At 34.2% G+C, this 20,634-nt stretch overlaps 1 protein-coding gene across 1 annotated transcript in view; it reads left to right on the top strand.

Moving 5' to 3' along the window:
* Positions 1-20,634, top strand: part of LOC148956676 (uncharacterized) — a 275,875-nt gene that overhangs the window by 183,369 nt on the left and 71,872 nt on the right. The window contains exons 9-12 of the mRNA XM_089091698.1: positions 3,111-3,232; positions 7,904-8,058; positions 12,399-12,502; positions 14,821-15,072. Coding sequence (XP_088947824.1) covers positions 3,111-3,232; positions 7,904-8,058; positions 12,399-12,502; positions 14,821-15,072 — 633 coding nt within the window. The remainder of the gene's footprint in view (positions 1-3,110; positions 3,233-7,903; positions 8,059-12,398; positions 12,503-14,820; positions 15,073-20,634) is intronic.

The raw sequence follows: 20,634 nt of genomic DNA on the forward strand, positions 1-20,634 counted from the left end.
CGGATGGATTTGGGAAAAAAGGACATGGGGGGAGCTAGTTGCCCTTAAATCTCATGACTCTTAAACAGGGAACTAGAACTTTCAATTTCCAATCAAATGAGCCCTCTATGAAGTTTAAACGAGCACCCCTTTCATAAGAACCATACATGCCTTTAGGGCATAACTTAGAACGCTTTCCCGCGGGCCCTGGGGGTTGTATTGAAACCGGAATTTTTATTATCCGAATTTTGAACTATTTTTAACAAAACTTTCATCAGATGGTTTGGAAAAAGAAGGCATGGGAAGAGGGGATAGTTGCCCTCGGATCTCTTTTGACTATTAAAAAGTGAGCTTGAACTTTCAATTTCCAATCAAATGAGCCCTCTCTAAAGTTTATGCGAGCATCCCTTTCATAAGAACCACATACGCCCCAGGGCATAACTTACAACGCCTGCCCCAGGGCCCTGGGAAACTGTGTTGACACCCGAGTTTTTGTTATCTGACTTTGGAATAATTTTTAACTTAATGGCTATCTCAATTTTTTTATCGGATCCATTTGGGGAAAAAGGGGCGTGGGGGGCTAGTTGCCCTCCAATCTCTTTTGACTTTCAAAAACCGAATTACAGTTTTCAATTTCCAATCAAATGACCCCTCTCTGAAGTTTTTACGAGCATCCCTTCCATAAGAACCATTTATTCCCCGAGGGCACAACTTACAACGCCTGCCCTTGGGCCCTGGGGGGCTGTGTTGACCCCGGAGTTTTCGTTATATGGTCTTTAAACTATTTTTAAAAAAATGGGTATCTCTTAGTTCTAATCGGACGGGTTTAAGGAAAAAAGGGCGTGGAGGGGGGGGATAGGTGCCCTTCAATCTCGTTTGACTCTTAAAAAGTGAACTAGAACTTTCATTTTCCAATCAAATGAGCCCTCTTTGAAGTTTATAAGAGCATCCCTTCCATAAGAACCATATATGCCCCAGGGCATAACTTTTGGAAAATTTTACAGAAGCCTCTTTGGGCCATTGCTAAAAAAAAAAAAAAAAAAAAAAAAAAAAAAAAAAAAAACAAACAAACACGTTTAGGCCTACACAAAATCATAACACATGATTAAAACACACATAATAATAACAAAAATAATGCATAACAATAAAATAACATAACAATTGCAAGAATAAGAATACGCATAGTATCATAGAAGGACGCACATAATATAGCGCACGTAATAGATAGAGAGACTTTTAAAGCTTTAAAGCCACATGGGCCATGCCAACAAAAAGAAAAATAACAAAGAAAAAAACTCACACACATTCAACAATACTTGCAGCACTCACCCACAACCCCTCTTGAAAAATCTCTCATACTTTGCAAGACGAAAAAAAAAACACAAAGAAAACAATCAATTGTTGATTAATCATTACTGCATTACCACAGAACGACTAAATCATTACCATAGAACGACTCAGGCTTCAATCCTCCTATTTTGAAGGAGAGTCCAATAGTCATTGGACCAGGGCTGCCATCCCTAGAGGTTTATCACTATTCCTAGTGATTTTTTACATTGCTTAAAGTAAAAAATCACTAAGTCAGCACATAAACCACTAGATTATTGATAAAAATCACTAAATCAACCACAAAATCTCCAAAATCTAGGGATTTTTTCTTCACCGGTGGCAACCCTGCACTGGACTGCAGCAGCTTCGTAAAAACCATTCTTAGTTAGATTTGACGATAATATTTATCTTGGTATGACTGACACAGTTTCAGGAGCTTCTACCGTAAATTACGGAAATTATCCCCTGTTAACAGATAGGTCTTACAAGAAACGTTCCTCTAATTTTCCACTCATTGTTTTCCTTATCCCTGCAGCCCTTTGCCTTCAGACTATCTAACTAGAGGGCAGGAGGGAGGTCTTTCAATTTTCCATAGGGGATTTTCCACGGGGCAATTTTCCGGGGGGAAACGCCGGCTCCTCCTCAAAAGACGTCATATTTTTTTGCAGCTAGCAGCCATCGTTGAAAGGTATCAATTGTTATACTTGGTTTGTTCAGTATAACCTGTTTTGTGGCTGCGTGATCGATTTAAACTTTCAATATTTATTTTTGGCGGTGGAGGGGCTGTTAAAAGGGCGAAGAGACAGTAATTTGTGTTTGTTGTGATATAACATGTATGATACAACATGTTTTTGATACAATTGGAATGTTAATAGATCGTGTTTTTATCATGTGTAAAATCAAACATATTTGTAGCTTCCATGATTCCTATCAAAAGTAAGTAAAGAGGGCGTGTTGATTATGGGTACAGTATTGCTTTTAGTCATTTTCCTCGGTTGAATTTGTACATAAATACCAAATATCTTATTCAATTCCATGTTTTTTTAAACTTCCCATTTCTTTTTATAAACTTTCCAAATCTTGTGACAGCTGCCAATTTTCACTTGAATTTTTCTGTTTTTTTAACTATTTTTTTTTTCAAAGTAATACTTTTGCAGAGAAAAATATTTCCAGTTTTTCTTTCATATTGGGTGCTAAATAATATTTATATCCTAGCTTACTCTTATGCTGGTTGTCAAGAGTAGAAAAGTCTCCAATTAAGAGGCTTATAAGTAACTAGCTTTCTTAGCTCGAAAAGCGATTATATTGTAGTCCAGGAGAAGCTTTTTAATGAAGCAGAAGAATGTCTGGACCTAGTCAATAAAAAATATGTTTTTCATCTGATAAATAAAATTTATTCTTTTCCAAAAATACTTCCAAAAAAAGGAACGTAAGGATGGTCTATCTAGAGAACACATTTCGTCTGAGCATCTGGAAAATATTTCTCATTTAGAAAGTAATTTTAAGATTAATTAAAATGAATGAAATAAATAAAATTACTGAAATATTTTTCATTTACAATGCTTGCTCTGAAACTGTTATATTTTTTTCTAAAGTTTAAAATAAGTGCTTCTCATGGAAGAAGGAGATAGCATCTCAACTTCAATGCCAAAATAAAGTTATTAATGTAAAGAGACTAGTAGTGTAACTCTTTTTTAATTCACTTTAATAGATGTTGATTGGGACATGCTACTATGTATTTATGTATCTTATGCCTATAATTTATTTCTTTTCATCATTTTGATTTTGGTTTCTTTTAATAGGTGATCACTGTCCCCAGAAAACATGCACATCTGAACAATTTGATTGTGGTGGTGGAAATTGCGTCCCTTTGAGGTGGCACTGTGACGGAGACAAGGACTGCCCTGATTTTGCTGATGAACTGGTATACTCTCTTCTACAATGTATTTTTTATAGTGAATATACAACAAACTTTAAGTATCGCTTTACTTTAAATATATTTACCACAAATTTAGTGAATATACAGAAATACTTTTGCAAGTACACTAGTTTTTTTTTACACAAGTTAAGTTGGTAATTTGCAACAAACTATGTACTTCGAAATATAATACAAATTTTAAGTAAAGTAAGGTAAAGTTGGTAAACCAGCATTTAAGTTTTTTGTAAAAGATGTTGGGCCAATCGTAAAACGAGTGGCAAACCGATTCGTAAAAATGTCCGGGGGAAGTAAATATTTTTGCTCGAGTCTTTCTTTATAATGATACAAAAAAGTTTTTTTTTTTAAATCTATGTTGCCCATTTTGCTTCATTTAAATTAATTTATAATAAAAATGCCCTAAAAAGTCCTATTTCAAAATCTTGGAAAAGGGAGCCAAGACTCCTATCAGCTAGAAATTAGTGCCATTCCTCAAAATACTCTTGTATCACTTAGGGTACTTGGCAAGCATGTTGGAACTTGACGCTTTGTCTGATAGATTATAGTCCTACTGACAAATCCTTAGAGCCTTCTGGACAGTGGTACACATTCAAAAAGTCATTAAACGTCATGGCGTCAGGGTAGACCTTTCTCGAGTTTTCATAAAAAGAACCTTGACTACATACAGCGCTGAAACAGGAAAAAGCCTTCGGCTTTTTCTTTGCTGGAACCTAGCAAAGAACGAACGACAGGAAATCAGGCTGCGGAGTAGATTCCAGTCCTACTGGCTACTTTCCAAAGCTGTCTGTGCTGTAACGTTCATTCTAATTGTCTGTAAATGTCATGGCGTCAGGGTAGACCTTTCACGAGTTTGCCTTTCAGGAACAGTACTGCAAACAGCGCTGCTACAGAGAAAAACTTTTGGCCTTTTCTTAGCTGGAACATAGTCAAGGTCAAACCACAGGGAAAAGGCAGCTTAATCACTCACATGAGGCATCATGCTTCATAGAAGCAACTTTTCAAAACATGTGTGTTATATTATTTTGTCCAACGTTACGTGTGTTGAATCGTCTGGTATATGAAGATGTACTTTTTTCAAAAATTTCGTTTTATTTTAATGCAAATTTTTTACTATCAGAAAGCACATAGACATAAAAATTATCTTTCAAATTAACCCTTAAAAATCTATGTTATTTCAGTGCTCCTCTAGCAGTGAAAAGGATGAAGAAGGCAAATAAAGAAAGAGGCAGATCACAGTTTCCCTTGTGTATCAAGATGGGGTACTAGCATTTTCTTTGCTTAAAACCAATTTTTTTCAATTTATATAACAGCTGTTTTCCATTTTGCATATTCGCCTATTATCCACTAATCCACTATCTTTGGAGTTTTATTAGATAATTCCCATGATGTTTGTGCCCCATTTCATTTTAGCTGAGGCAAGCATTATATTGTGATAAGATTATGGGAAAACTTATGCTTGAGTTGATCATGTCAGCACTGTAGAATTTAGGGATTTAAAATGTTACAATGATATGTGTTTAGCTTAATTGTTCAAACCATTCACGGTAATGAAGGGCAAGTAAAGAGCGAAACTTGTTCATTGGAACCAAAAAACTAAAAAACAGGTAGAATCTAGAACATTAGGTGCATAAAAATAATTTCTCTTTTTATTATTGTTCATTATTTATTATCTTTAGGTTATCCATTGCAGTTATTAGCATAAGAAAATTTAGATAAGTATAGAAAAGGGGGATGATCCTGAAGAAAACAACACGATCAAATCCAGCATATATGTGCTTCCGTGTGTATTCGTGTACAAATGTGCGTAAGTGTGTATCTTGTGAATGTTTGTTGTGGGTTTAATTGTAGGTATATCTGCATATTTGGAAGTTGTAGTCCCAGCGCAGCAATACGTGGATTTACATCATCCTCAGCTTCTGGCATCCTCGTGTTTCTTTTGTTATAAATGTTCTGGCCCTGCCATATTTCTTCCAATTTAACCGTCAATTCACGACTGATTCCGTTTGAGAGGATGTGCTCCGCGTTCGTTAACAACATTCGTTGGTGTCTAAAAAGTACACTTGATTATATGAATTTGATTTGAAATCGTTTTGAGTGGTTTGTATTGGATGTGTCCCAATATGAATTTCGAGATAAACTGGTCTAGCTGCTTTGAAGCTAAAAATCTTATAACTATTGGTTGTTCGATCATCACTTTCGTTGAATGAAGCTGAAGCGAAAAAAATATATTTATGTGTCGAATTTGTTTTTGAAATCAAATTGCGAGTGAGTGACTTCGTAAAAAAAAATGCGAACCAATTCATTTGGAAACAGTCGAATGGCAATACAATTCGACCATGCAAGCAGCAATATCCACATGAATCACCTTTATTTGCTACTCTTTTCAACTAAATGGTGGGCTCCTCAGTGAATACATACAACATTGAAGAATGCTTATGACGTGTAATTAAAACTTGCGCTGTTTACGGCATCTTTGTAGTTTAGTACCGGATTCTGTGCCATCGCTAGTTGCTGTCGGACATCGCGACAGTGCTGTTCTTTTGATTGCAAATTCCTTTGTATATACATTTGTCTGTGGTTCGATGTGATTCTTGGTGTCGCTCTTTCATTTGTGATTCATCGTGATGCTTGTTGTTCCATGTCTTCTAACCGCAGATTTTCTTTTACTTCATTTTCGTTGATACTTACATCGGACATTTTTTCCATGCCTTTTACTTTAGGGGTTTGGATTGGTCTTGTCTTTTAGGATCGTCCAGGTTCCTGTCTTTTTGAATTATGGACATTTTATTGTTCAGGTTGATGTTATTATAACGAATCGTCATCTTGCATTATTTTCGCATGACGTCATTGATACCAAATAATGTTTGATGCGATCACCCCTGGAAAAAACGGATCTCCCAAGTCGTGGCTTATCTAGATTATATTTTCAAGCAAAAAAATATTAGTGTACTAATTTTCAGAAAAATTTATTGAGCCTCTTTCAAGAAAATGAAAACGGCTCAATAAATGTGTACATTCATCATTATTACTCTCTTAAAGAGAGTAGATTATCCGGTTTTTCAACTCTAATCTCCACTTTAATTATCCACGGAGATTTTTGAGCAAAAACTTTTAATAGAGAAGTTGTCAACTAATTCGTTATAAGAATTTGCTGTACTGTTAGAAATATTTAATAGCAAACCAATAACATACGTGAACTATGAATAACATATTATAACAAATTACTTAGCTACTCATATTGAATTCTGCTTTTATTTGTCCATAATTGACCATGGTCCAGTTTAGCACAATCACACTAATTACCTATCACTTTCCTGTTTTCTCATAGTCATCACTTGCTATATTATTCCTCATTATTGATTTATACGACAGGGGTAAATTAAAAAAATGAAATCCGAAAGAACGATCTCTCTGAAAAGAAGAATAAATTTCCTTGTCACAATTCACCCTAAACGATAAAATTTTAATTGAAAAGTTTTGTAATAATTGATGATGTGAGGAAATTAATCCGTGAAAGTAGTCCATCAGTTATCCCACCCAGAGTTTATCTCTGAGTTATCCTTGGTTACACGTGCGGAAAAGGGGTGCAACATTGTTGAATACGGACGATTTTCTAGATTTTTTTTTTTTTTTTTTTTTTTTTTTTTTTTTTCTTGTTCTTTTTAGGAAAGACAAGTTGGCCTTCACCGGAATATTTCAACAGGGAAGTTTTTTTTCTTTTGTGTGTGTTTTATACAAAGAAAATGTGTGTTTTTAAGAATTCATTTGGCAAAGAATTTGTCGAATTTGGATGTCTTTAAGTAATGGTTTTTGTTTTAGGGGACACACGAGTTTCTGAACCTCCTGTAAAGTGAGTCTGGGCTTCTCTAAAAGCTCTTAGCCTTAAGAAGAAATGGCTTTCAATTTTTTTTTGTGCCGAAATGAAACAGAGATAAAGAAAGTCTGATTTCTTCAGTTCTAGTTTCTGGTACCAAATTTGAAGTCATTAATTTTTATATTTTTTTTTCTTCAGATTAACGTTTTTAATGCCTCAGTTAGTGGAAAAAAACTAATTATTAAACAATTTGTACTAGAAAATATCTTGAAAAGGAGGATTCTCCGACGAACCTTTGTAATAATTTTTTTTTGAGTTGTAAGACCAAACATAATAAAGCGCGCATAGTTTGTATCATTGTCAACGTATTATCGTTAACCTAGTAAAGACCAAATGAAAAAATTACTCTTTTCAGTGGTTCGAAAGAGCTGTAACACATTTGGCAATTTGTAATTTGCACTTATTATAAGTTTGAATTCATTTTTTGGTGGAATTTCTGTTCATTTTGGATTTAATTTCCTTACTCATGTAATTTTTTTATGTTTTATTTCTCAATATACTTGTTTTAAGTGCTAATACTGCTCTCTATGCTTTTTTTTGACAAACTGTTTTTTAATTTTATCAGTGTTAAAACGAAAATAATTTTTGATATGTAGAAACGCAAAATCGCTAAAATCTTAAAAAAATTCGTATATCGTGAAATTCAAATTCCGACAGGTAAATCCTCCCTTAATCCTAAAGTTCTCAACATCGTATTTTATTGTTTTGGCTGAAAGAAACAGGAAAATTATCCTGGAGATTATTAGTTTTTAAAGAAGCTTTTCTGGGAGTTCGTTTCCTTGCAGGATTGTCCTGAAAATTCAAACGACACAAGATGTTCTGAAGGTGAATTCCTTTGTGCAGATGACGTCAATTGTATTCATATGAACTGGAAGTGCGATGGTGAACCCGATTGTCCTGATGCTTCTGACGAAAAAAATTTCCCGACAAATGATTACAGGTTAATTTTTACCGTCGTGTAATTGTATTTATTTCCAGCGGTGAGTTGTTAGTGATTATTATAACCGAACATAAATCCACAGTAGAACAAAAATGGGAAGACAACAACTTTCCCCAGGAACAAATAAGGAATTTTAATATGAATTTCCAACCCTGATCCGAATTCTAATCTCAGGAACTAACTTGTATGAGTTCATTTGTTGCATTTCTATTTACTGGAGTAACTTTTGGTATTAATGGTATTAATAAAAGAAAAGGGAGGGTCTATTTGTTAAAGTACCAACTAAAAATGGAATCTGATTCTTTAAGTTGGATAAAATGGAAACTAACACATCCATATATAACATAACCTCTTAGCTAGTGATACGCCTAGCAGGCGTAAAGTTTGAAAATTAAGAACGTGTGTGAATATTCAGTAGAATATTAGCGAAAGAAATTATCTTTATGGAGCTCAGTAAGTGTGACTTGTCTGGTTGCTATAGCAAAAGACTAACGCTGCCATAAATTCAAAATATGCATAAATATGGATATCATTAACATTGTTCAAGATTAAAAACTTAAATTTTTTTAGTGAATTGAATTACCTAAAAAAAAATGTCTTTTTCGAAAAATCAATTAGGCAATTCAATTCTGTTATATTTATTCCTTTAGTTAACTATTGATATACCAATAGAATCCTCATTTCCTTCGTATTTAAAAATGCCACTTTTATTACTTAATTGCTACATATTCCCACAAGCCTATATTTATTTAATAGGCAGAATAGGCTCCTATTGGCTGCTGTATTTCTCGACGATCAGCTGCATTTTGTGTTACAAACGATTGTCGAGCTTGTTTGTAAACAAGAAAGGGTTCCGCTGGAGTCCCTGGGAAAAAATACTTTCAATTTGATGTTCCTGGGGCTTCAATATTTGAGCCGAGTGCTGCCACTCGACCGGCATATCTAAAGTGATGCCGGTCAAAATAAAAAGCAGTGTTTTGTGATATCCTTCCCACCGAAATGGAGCAAAATTTGCCATGAATTTTGATTCCTTTAATTTGCCTAGGTCGTTGCTATTTTAAAAAAGGTCAGTTTTTGTAAAAATCCATAAATGTCTTGTAACTATTTCTTTTTTCTTTTTTTTTATTTATTTATTTTTTTTAAGAGGTAGATTTCACCCTGAAATCTGCTAAAAAAAAGGGTGGAAAATGGCAAGGAAAAGGGGTATCCCTGCCCCCCCCCCAATGCAAGGGGAAAATACAGTCCTTAATGCTAAATTTTTTTTTGCCGATTTCCGGCATTCTCATCTGATCTTAATCACTAGTGGCTCGTCCAATCTATCCGTTTTCTAGAAAACTGGGACTGAAAATTGTGAGTATGAATATCTATTCTTTTCCGCTTTATACCACATCATAAATTTATTTATCGCATTTGGCCTCCCTTTTCTGGCACTTCACAGTTCTTCACAATCCCGGCTCTTCCTTCCATTTTCTAAGATACCGGATAGTCTGGACGCTATGTAAAAGATAACAATGCTAAATTTAAAAACTGTTTCCGCCACATCATATATGCAAAATGACATTCACCAATGCTATTTTGTTTCCTTTTTTTAATTGTTGACCTATCGTGCCTTAGTGATAGTGTTACATTAGGGGCGTTCCTAGAATAGGTTTTAAAGATGCACACGTAAAGAATAACATAGTTTCATCGGTTTGCGGGAATGTTTGAAATTAATTGAATGGCTGGGCAGACCCAGCCATTACGTACTCTAGGTCGTGGCTCAGGCCTAGTAGGTCTAGGCCTCGACCTACTCTAGGTCGAGGCTCAGGCCTCACATGCGCATTGCCTCCACACGCCATAAAAACTGAAAAAAAGAACCAACTAATTGTTGGTTGGAGGAACCATAAAAAGATTAGGTCCCCTCACTCTTGTCATAAACTTTGCCAGGTGTCGAACTTCCTTCCTCTACTGTTTTCTACAGCTCAATATTTAACTTATAAAAAAAAACTCCAGCCGATGTCTACTCCTTGCTGGACATTCTTCTGCTGGATGTCTCCTTGTTTCCATGGGCATTATTCATTTCTGCTAAAACGGGGAATCAGCCATCCCTTATACGCTTAAGGGGCTTCCCGATACTTCCAATTCAAATTATGGCTTCTGTCACCATTCATATTTCTGACCTTTTTAGCCGAAGTACGCATTTATTCAGCGTGAGATGAAACTTTGGAAGTCCTTCTTTGTTTCGTCACATCCCACCTTCCTATGCTAATTCTGTTCTACTCTTTCAATGCTCTACCTCTTTATCTCCGCTTTCCACCACCTCTAAGAGATGGGAATGAAGGGTTCTGATCAATAGCCTGTTAGTGATGTTTCAGCCTTGTCTGCTTTATCTGCTATCTCATTGCCTTCACTACACGAGTGTCAGGGACCCACATCAGAGTAATCCTATTTCCTTTGGATGCTACACTATTCGATGCTTCATAACATTCCAACTTGCTTTTTGGCCGGCTCTTTATATTCTGAAGAGCCTTGAGACATGCTTGGTTATCATTTAGAATACATATTTTGCAGGAGTGTACTATTTGCTTAAAAAAATGATCTGCATGATTTTTATTTTGGACGTATCCAAGTATTCTCTCCTCCCCAAAGGAAAAGGGTTAGTGATGCCTTTGTCTGTAATAACAAGCACCCAACACAGAGGTAAAATTTTGTTTCTAGATGAATTGTCCCCTCTCTTATTCTAAAGCTTGACTCCACCATTGGAGAATCTCTAGTTAAAATGACTGAAGTATGCATCGAAACCAAATGTTGAAGATGTTTGGATACGTGACAACTAGGATTGAAAAGATGGCATCTGGTCCCATATACACCTACTGGGTTTTCTGTGACCCTGTGTTCATCTCTTTATGTCAAAATTCACTTTTTAACTTTTATTGGAGGAATAGTGTATAACAGTATAAGGGCCCTCAGATATGGCGTTGTCAGGAAAATGAGAGGAAAATGTGGAAGAGGAAAAGGCTAGCAAAAAATACTGTTGCTATGATCATGACTAAGTTTTAATAGTAATCATCATATTAAAGGAAATGTAAACGTTGAAAAGAACTATTTAGAAGGGCAGACAAAGGTCAACTGGAATTAGACAGCCTGTCATGAGATTTGCCAGCGCCTATTTTGGCCGCACTATAAAGAATATTCTGACTCATAACAATGCAGTGATTTGAAGTTGTACTTTAAGGACTCGCTTAGTAAGTCCCTATTCTAACTCCACCTTGTCACGGCTAAAACTATCTTGTAGCTGACGTTTCAGCCTAATTTGACTTTTTATGTCTACGAAAGAGCTATTCAACTAAGACTATTTTGCCTATCAGTGTTAACTTCCTTTAAAACACTGAAAAGGTGCTTGGCAATGATACTTGACATTGACAATCAAAAAATATACAATAGCTTTTTCAAAATATTTGGAAACATGACTTTTTTGCAGGATATTTCATTGTAATAATATGGCGCCAATAAACCGCTTTATCCAAGTCATCCAGATTTTCAAGGCCCATATTTCTTATTAGTTGGAATTCCACCCCCGTTTCTCCGTACCCTGCTTTCCATGATGAGGTGACATTACTCGCTATAAATTCCATTTAAACCATATGTACGGTAATCGAAGCCATTGCGCTGTATAATCGTGGTATGCACTATAATGAGAAAATTTGTGCTGTGTTATCCTCTAAATTGCGGTATTATACCGCAGCATATACGGTATAAGTGGCAGCATAGGTTGGCTCACCCTCTCTTTCCCTTTGATGATATACAGAGTAGCTTGTTCGTAACTGTTATAGAAAAGGGTTGTAACTTTTCTAGAGCATCTGGTTCTGACTGAAAGAATAGAGAGAGAGAGAGAGAGAGAGAGAGAGAGAGAGAGAGAGAGAGAGAGAGAGAGAGAGAGAGAGAGAGAGAGAGAGAGAGAGAGAGAGAGAGAGAGAGAGAGAGAGAGAGAGAGAGAGAAGAAGAAGAAAAGTTTCATTTTTATCACCTCATTTTGCATGACAGATGCAATGCTTCCAAATCTTTTGTTATTTGTTTTTTTTTATTAAAATATAGCCAGAGAATCGAAATTCGTAGATTTTTATGTTCTCAAATTCTAGTGACGGCATTGAATAGAACACAAATTTAACTATTTCTTCGTAATACTTATGAGCCTTTATTATCTTATATTCACAATCTCATACTTATGAGATTATTATCATTTACGAACGTTTTGTAATAATTGCAAAGATTACGATACGATATATTTGGGGTGTTCTAGAACACTCCGCATCTTTTCACTGAAAAAAAGCTCAAATAATAAGTAGCTTTTTATTTTTTAGGCTGGACCAGTTCAAATGTGTTAATGGTAATTGCATCCCGGGCCATTTGAAATGCAGTGGCGAGCAAGAATGTAGTGATGGAACGGACGAAGAAAATTGCCCAAGTAAACTGAAACTATAATTGTTTTATGATTGGCCTTGTATTCTTGATACCGAAACATTTCCAGTTACGATCCTCTTTTCAAAAAGCAGTCGTAATTCGGTTTATTTCTTTAAAGTAAAATGAACATACAGGAACAAAGAAAATAAAACAGATAGAGAATCACGTGAGGAATTTTGAAATGGAAAATGCGAAATATTTTAGCCCATTATTTCAAAATTTTCATGAGAGGAGGGCTGGAAAGCCCGAACTTTAATATTATTTTGACAAATCGCCAGAACAGGAAATCTCCGACCTTAAGATTGACAAAGAATATATGAGTACAGCACTCACGGGTTGCATCTGCTAAAATTAATGTTAATAAACACTCAAATATACTTTAAAACATATTTTTTTCCCCTATAAGATACAATCAAGCCTCAAAAACCTGTAAAATTTAGATTATCATATTTTGGTCTCATGGTCTAGAACTACACTCCTAAATTCACCTGCCTAGACCAACCCCATTTCCAAAGTAGGTCTCAAAATCATTAATGATCTACTTTGTGACTTGTCTCCATCATTTGTTTTGTAAAGTTTGAGTAATCAAGGACATCAAAGTGGTAACTTTTTTTGGCCTTTGGACTCCAACTGGGTCTATTCATATCTGAAGACCGCGATTTTCTAGCATTTTTTCTTCCAAAATTCTGAAGTTTTGAGGACAGTGTCACATTTTCGTCAGTGTTGCCACACTGAACCATGAAAAAAATAAACAACACTAATTGGTTAAATTCTATACCGCTTTTTATCCGTAAAATTAGAACATTTACAAACTGTTGATTTCCCAAGTTAACTAAACGTGGCTAAGAAAAGCCACGCTTTCTGAAGTGGTTTAGTGAAATATGTTTTTATCTTTTTTTTGCTGATTTTTCAATATATATATATATATATATATATATATATATATATATATATATATATAATATATATATATATATATATATATATATATATATATATATATATATATATATATATATATATATATATATATATATATATATATATATATATATATATATATATATATATATATATATATATATATATATATATATATATATATATTATATATATATATACACACACACACATATATATATATATATATATATATATATATATATATATATATATATAATATATATATATATATATATATATATATATATATATATATATATATATATATATATGTATTATATATGGTAGTGAATGATGCAAACCTGAGTTATATATATATATATATATATATATATATATATATATATATATATATATATATATATATGTATTTTGTTATCATATATATTTTATTTTTTTGTTATCATATATGTAATGCTCAGAAAACAAAATTCGACTAAAACTCAGGTTTGCATCATTCAAAGGACATTTAAAGAAATATAAACAAAATTTATTCGGTATCGCTTTTATTAAAATTCGTTATTGATAATTTATTATTATATTAGTTTTTAATTTTTCTTCTGTTTAGGGTCTTGTTCTCTCCCATTTAGCTTGAAAGTTATTTTACAATTTACTTCTGACTTTATGTGCCTTTTATATTGGCTGATGTAAAGGTTTACTTAAGTTCTCAACGATAGTCAATAGCGTTTGCTTCGATGTATTGGTCTTTATTCAATATCGTGAAAATTCACGTACAGTCAGTGCAGGTAGGAACTGAGCGTACAGTTAAGAAGAACGTAACAGATAAACATACAACTTAGACGAAGGCGAAAGATGGACTCACTTTACTAGTTTACGCTTGGCCGAATTCTCCTGCAACAGAAGTTCCAGCTATTGGCTATTCACTAGCCTGGGAAGGAAAGCGTTAACACGATAAGCTTTGGTCTTCCCGGAAGACTCCTGGAGAACTTCTCGTTGACATATACATATCCAACTCTGTTAGAAATGAGACACCAGGAAAAGGCTTCTCGAATTTATATTCCAAATACTTTACAATATAACAATATTAATAATACAAATAAAATAACTAAGAAATACTGTTATTATGATGTTATTTAAGCTTGTTATTTAGCCTTCCCAAAATAATATTACATTTAAGAATGTATGATTGAATTTCAATTAAGTCAGTTTTAAATGAGTGTCTTAGTAGGCTAAAAACAATAGGTGAATATGGCTCAGAAGTTGATATATATGTGTGAACGTTTAAATTCATTACAAACACCGACCTCAGTTGAATAGGAGGCTTTATTTAATTTTTTTCTTTGTTCAACTGGGTTGTATATGTAACCGATTTATTCTTAACAATGTGTGTTGTTTCAGCTACCTCTGCCTCTAGCTGCCATCCTGATAGTGAATTTATGTGCAACAATGGCACGTGTATAGAAAGTGACAAAGTTTGTGACAAGGTCAACGATTGTGGTGATTGGTCAGATGAGCCAGCGGGTAGATGCAACACAAATGAATGCTTAGTGAATAATGGTGGCTGCCAGCACAATTGCATTGATACTCCTATTGGGTTTAAATGTGCATGTCAGAAAGGATATCAGATTCAAGGAAACAGCAGCTGTGAAGGTAAGTAATTTTCTACATTTTATTTGGAAAGAAATAAGAAAAAATGTATTCCTTCCATTTACGAATCAGTTGGTCATTGGACACATTGTGCAAAGGGACAAGGATGCAGTATACTTGTTCTGTATGGTATTTTCCTAATGAAGGGCTACACCGTGTTTTATTTAGACCTAGTGAGGTGTAGGTAATCCGGGGTCAATTTTTTGGTCGTGGAAAAAAAAAGGTGAGTCAGCATTTGGTCACTTTATGTGGAGTAATTCATAAGTAAATCCTGTGCGTAAGTTAAATAGGTGGTTCTCTCTAGTAGATTTAAATATATTTTTTAACATTGTCATTATTATTACTATTATGAAAGCATATGGTATAAATTCTTAAAATACAATATGATTATTTTTTTTCAGAAATCACTATAAGATGCATATTTATATGTCTGATAGAACTTTTTTTTAATTGATTGAAGATTATGGTTTTTTTTAGATAGGGCGTAGTTATAAATTCCTGGATCATAAAATAAAAATAAAAAAGATATAATTTTTTCCTACTAACTATTTACGACGTTGAAAGCCTGGTATCAGTTACTATTGCAGGGCTAAATATATATATATATATCCATAAATATTAAAGCTAATGTTTTTAATAACAATTTTAATTTGCTTTTTCAAATGTTATCTATGGTGTTAGGCACATCAAAACGCTTGTTATGTTCCGTCTCTTTATTCGATTGACTCTTAACGATGAGATTTATCTTGAGATCAAAGTTTGAAGAAACAAAAATGAGTTTTGGTGAATAGCTCCTTCCAACGAACTGTTGTAAAGGAAATTACTGAAAAAATTACTGAAATTATAGGAAATTATTGGAAATTACTGAAATTATTGAAAAAGAGCTTTTTATCTTGTATTTTAAATATTTTCTCTTGTTGCAAGATATAAGGCGTCGCATCTTCTTTACCTAAATATAATTTTGTCTGAAGATGTCTCTTAGCTTTGAATCTCAGTTGTGATTCCACACATTATTTCGCAAATTCCCTTCTTTAATGTCACCTATCATCTTTTGTCTTCATCTTCTTAAACAAAGGCAGTCTGCAGATAACTCAAATAACTCAAATCTTTGAATTTGTTTCTACAAGAAGTCTCCGTCGACAGATATACTGTTGCTATATGTTGGCAGCTTTTCATTGAGAATCGTATTAAATTTTATTTCTCTTTTTATTATCTGTATCTTCTTACAAATTACATCGGACGAGATTTGTTATGACGTTTGAACAAGGGATAAATACTGTTTAGCTTGGGTTTACCAGCTCTCGGTCGAATATTTTTTAATCGGCACATTCTAAACAAGAGAATTTTAGGACATTTTGAACAAGACGAAATTAGTTTTAGCGTGCGTTCACAAACTGATGGTCGGATATTTTTTTTATCGGGACATTCGAAACAAGTGAATTTTTCGAACGTTCTAATAAGAAAATGTGTTGGTTTTGTTTTAAGTGTTGGTTAAAACACTGCTGGTCAAATATTTTTTTTTATCGAGACATTCTAAACAATAAGATTTTTGGGCGGTCTTAACAAGAGGAAAATTAATTTTATTGTGGGTTCAGAAATGCTGGTCAGATATTTTTTTGACCGGGACATTCTAAACAGGAGAAGTTTTAGGACGCTCTAAACAAGGGAAATAATTTTAGTGCGGATTCACAAACTGCCGGTTCGATATTTTTATCGAGACATTCTAAACAAGTGAATATTTAGAATGTTCTATATAAGAGGAAAATATTTTGATCCATAGCATTTTCGAGGGGTTTCACGCCATTTTTCAAAATCCCCATATATTGGTTTTCAAAATAACATTTTGCTAAAAATACTAATCGAAATAATAGCTACCATAGGGGTTATCATTCATCAAAAAGCTACAAATGGCAATTTTTCCTCACCAGCCAGTTTTATTTAAAACGTGTTTTTTATATTTTGGATGCTGTGGGCCGTGGTTCGTTCTTTACTAGGTTGCAGAGATAACTGCAATCATGATTTATATAGTAACTGCTCGTCTAAAGATATCCCGCAGTGACTATTCAAAACTGATTACAAAATTGTAATTTTTATCTATTTAATTTTGTTTTAGTTAATTGAGGCTATAAGTTTAATTCAGGAGGATCTTCTTTTGCACTTTCCACTTTTTCAAGTTATCCTGATTGATAAAAATTAACATGAACCACTATTTCTAATGGGAATTCCGCGTGATGTCGAAATGTAATCAAAATTTCGATGCGACCATCCCTGGGAAAAACAACGAATTTCCTTAAAGTCCTGACCTATTTAGATCGTTTTTTTTTCAGGCCAGAAAATGTTATTGTGCTAATCATAGGCAGCGCAATAGCGTTACCTACGTAAAGAGCGAAGTGCCCACTATGTATTATTATTATTATTTTTTTTTTCACCAAGGTATTTCGTATGTGATGAGTTGTAGTAGAAACGTCGGAAGGGGCTCATTCGATTGGAAATTGAAGGTTCTAGTGCTCGTATAATGAGTCAAAAGTGATTGGTTGGCGACCAGAACCCCCCCCCCCCCCCTCCTCCTTGGCTCCTTTTCCCCAGAGACATCAGATGGAAATTTTGATATAACCATGTTGTTCAGCATAGTTAAAACGATTCAATAACTATGTCTACTAATACAGCTGCTGCTGCTATTGCTACTGCTACTACTGAGACGACGACGACTAGCACTAACACTGAAGCTAAGGCTATTACAGTGAAACTTTCTGGAAATGTGGAGGAGGATGTGGAACTACGTCGAAAGCCGCTAAGTGGATGCAGGCTATTAAAAGGGTCTAACAGCTATATCCCCGGAGCGGTTATGACTATTAGGTTGAAACTTTCAGTGCATGTTAAGGGGGATGTCAGTCCAACCAAAATGTACTATATGTATGCTACTACTACCACTACTTCAACTGCTACTACTACTACGAAGGCTATGCATATTCAGAAGAGATTTTGAGAAAATGTTGAGGGTAATGTTGAGTTAAGGGATGGAGGGAGGGAAAGGGTGCATTTTAATTAAATAACATCCCAACTCTCATTGAGCTTTAAGATAATTAAATTTAAAAAAAAACTTTTTTTTAACAGAAAGTAAGGAGCAAAAAAACTTCAGTTAAAAAAACTTGTTTTTTTAATTTAATTTCTGATCGCTTTTCAAAAAATGCAGGTAAATCTGGCTCACCCTCCATGAAAATATACCCCCCCCCCTCACGGCAAACTCCTTCGTGGAAATTCCATCCAATGTAAAGTGCCCCCCCCCTTATATTTCCCTGCAGACAGTTCCATCCCCACTGAAAATCCCTCTCCCCGTAAAATCTCTTGCGGACGACTTAGCCTGAAAAATTCTCCTTAGCATACTTTTATTTGAAAAAGACTTTAATCTCTAATTGGTTTTTGGATACCCCGGAAATGCCCCCTTCCGTGGAACTTTTTACCAGAAATCAAAATACGCGGAAAATAGCCCCCGGATATTTCCTTCGGAACTTCTCTACATGCAAAATTGAGTTTGCAAAGAGAATGTAGGCCAATTAAAAAGAATTTCATATAGGAATTCTGTCAAATCTTCCCAGTGTAAAATTTCCCCTCGAAAATCCCCCTTCCCCCGAAAATGTCCCTCCCCAAGGAATATTCTCCCTATGGAATGGAAATTCACCCCAAGCACAAATCTTCCCCCCCCCTCCTTAAAAATGTCTGTTTACTCCTCGATAACAAATATTACACGTAAACAATGGGAAAATTTCATAATTTACAGGCCTCTCCCCACGGACTGTGGGGTCATTTTACCTCTCATGGCACAGTTGTTTGATTTTTCAACTATACTGAAAAAATGGCAATCTAAAAATTTTGATCAAATAACTTTGGAAAAAAAACTCGGTGTCGGAGGGGGTCTAGTTGCTGCCCTCCAATCTTTTTGTTCGGTTAAAAAGGGCACTAGAACTTTGAAGTTCTGTTCGAATGCACCCTCTCCTGATCTTCTAGGACCATTATTTCAATACTATAACCCATCAAAAAAAAAAAAAAAAAAAAAAACGCATTAGTGATCTGTCTTCTGGCATAAATAGCAAAATTCCATATTTTTGTATATAGGAGCTTAAAACTTCTATTGTAGAGTTCTCTGGTACGCTGAATCTGATGGTGGGGTTCATTAAGATTCCTTGGATTTTAGGGGACATTTCTTCCCTATTTACAAAATTAGACAAAAATTCTCAGGCTCGTAGCTTTTAATGGGAAGCACTAAACTTAATGAATCTAATATATTTGGAATCAGTATATAAACTGATTCTTTTGAGGTATGTCAATTTAAAAAACTTTTTCCACAAGATAAGTTTTTCAAAGAAATCTAAAGAACTCCATTAAACAAAAAATTAGCAAAAATAAAATAAAATAATCTACCAAGCGTGAAACTACCACAAATCAGCATCGATAAATAAATGAAACCCAAAACGAGCAGAAATAACAATAATTAACCGAGTCAAACTCAAAACGAACAGAAATTAACATAAGTTGGGCGCAAAACCCCTATTCCCTCGCAAGGCCAGAACAAAATTGGCACTTCACTGAAAAAATACAAATGATGTGAATTGTTAGTTCAATATACAGATACTTATATTTAATAATCAAAATGATAATTTTATTTGATTTATTAATACTATATAAGTAAAAACATTTATATTTTTTCAGTAAAGTGCAAATTATGTTCTGCCCTTGGGAAGGCATAGGGGTTTTGCACCCAACTTGTGTTAATTTTTGCTCGTTTTGCGTTTGACTCGGTTAATTATTGTAATTTATATTCGTTTTGGGTTTCATGTATTTATCGATATTGATTTGTAGTAGTTTCACGCTTGGTAGATTATTTGATTTTATTTTTGATCATGTTTTGTTTAATGGAGTTCTTTGCTTCTCTTTGAAAACTTATTTTTTGGAAGAAGTTTTTTAAACTAATTCCTGTTCGTTTTATATTGACATAGTTTTTTCGGTGAAAAAGAAAATAACAGTTTACACTTTTTCGTTTTTTAAGACTTTATAGTTTCACGAACTATGTTTAAACTGAAGAAAAATTTTTATCAGATTTTAGAGGCATGAGTCCTCTTGAGAGGCTAGACAAGAATAGCGCTGTCTAGCTTAGTTCTATACCTCCTCTTGATGACATGAAATGGGAAATTTGATGCCATCTGCAAAAAAAATCTGTTTACTTACTTTGATAGCTTGGATACACTTACGCTATTTTGATTTGATTAAATTTTAAGAGCAGAAATGGGAGGGTTGGCGTGGGAGGATGGGAGTGGAAGGGGGATTAGTTGCCCTCAAATCACTTTCGACTATTAAAAAGGGCATCAGCCCTTTCTATTTTCAATCGAATGATCCCTTTTCGAAGTTCCCATGACAACCCCTTCGATAAGAAGTGCCCTGGTCTAAACAACAACAACAACAAAAAATGATACATTGTTGCCACTTCGATCTTTACTACAAAAATGTCAAGCCTTCCAATCACTTTCGACTATTAAAAAGGGCACTAGGCCTTTCGATTTCCAATCGAAT

Source organism: Artemia sp. Qi Xiang Cuo, chromosome 1, assembly GCF_049724085.1.
Source record: "Artemia sp. Qi Xiang Cuo chromosome 1, ASM4972408v1, whole genome shotgun sequence".
NCBI lineage: Eukaryota > Metazoa > Arthropoda > Branchiopoda > Anostraca > Artemiidae > Artemia > Artemia sp. Qi Xiang Cuo.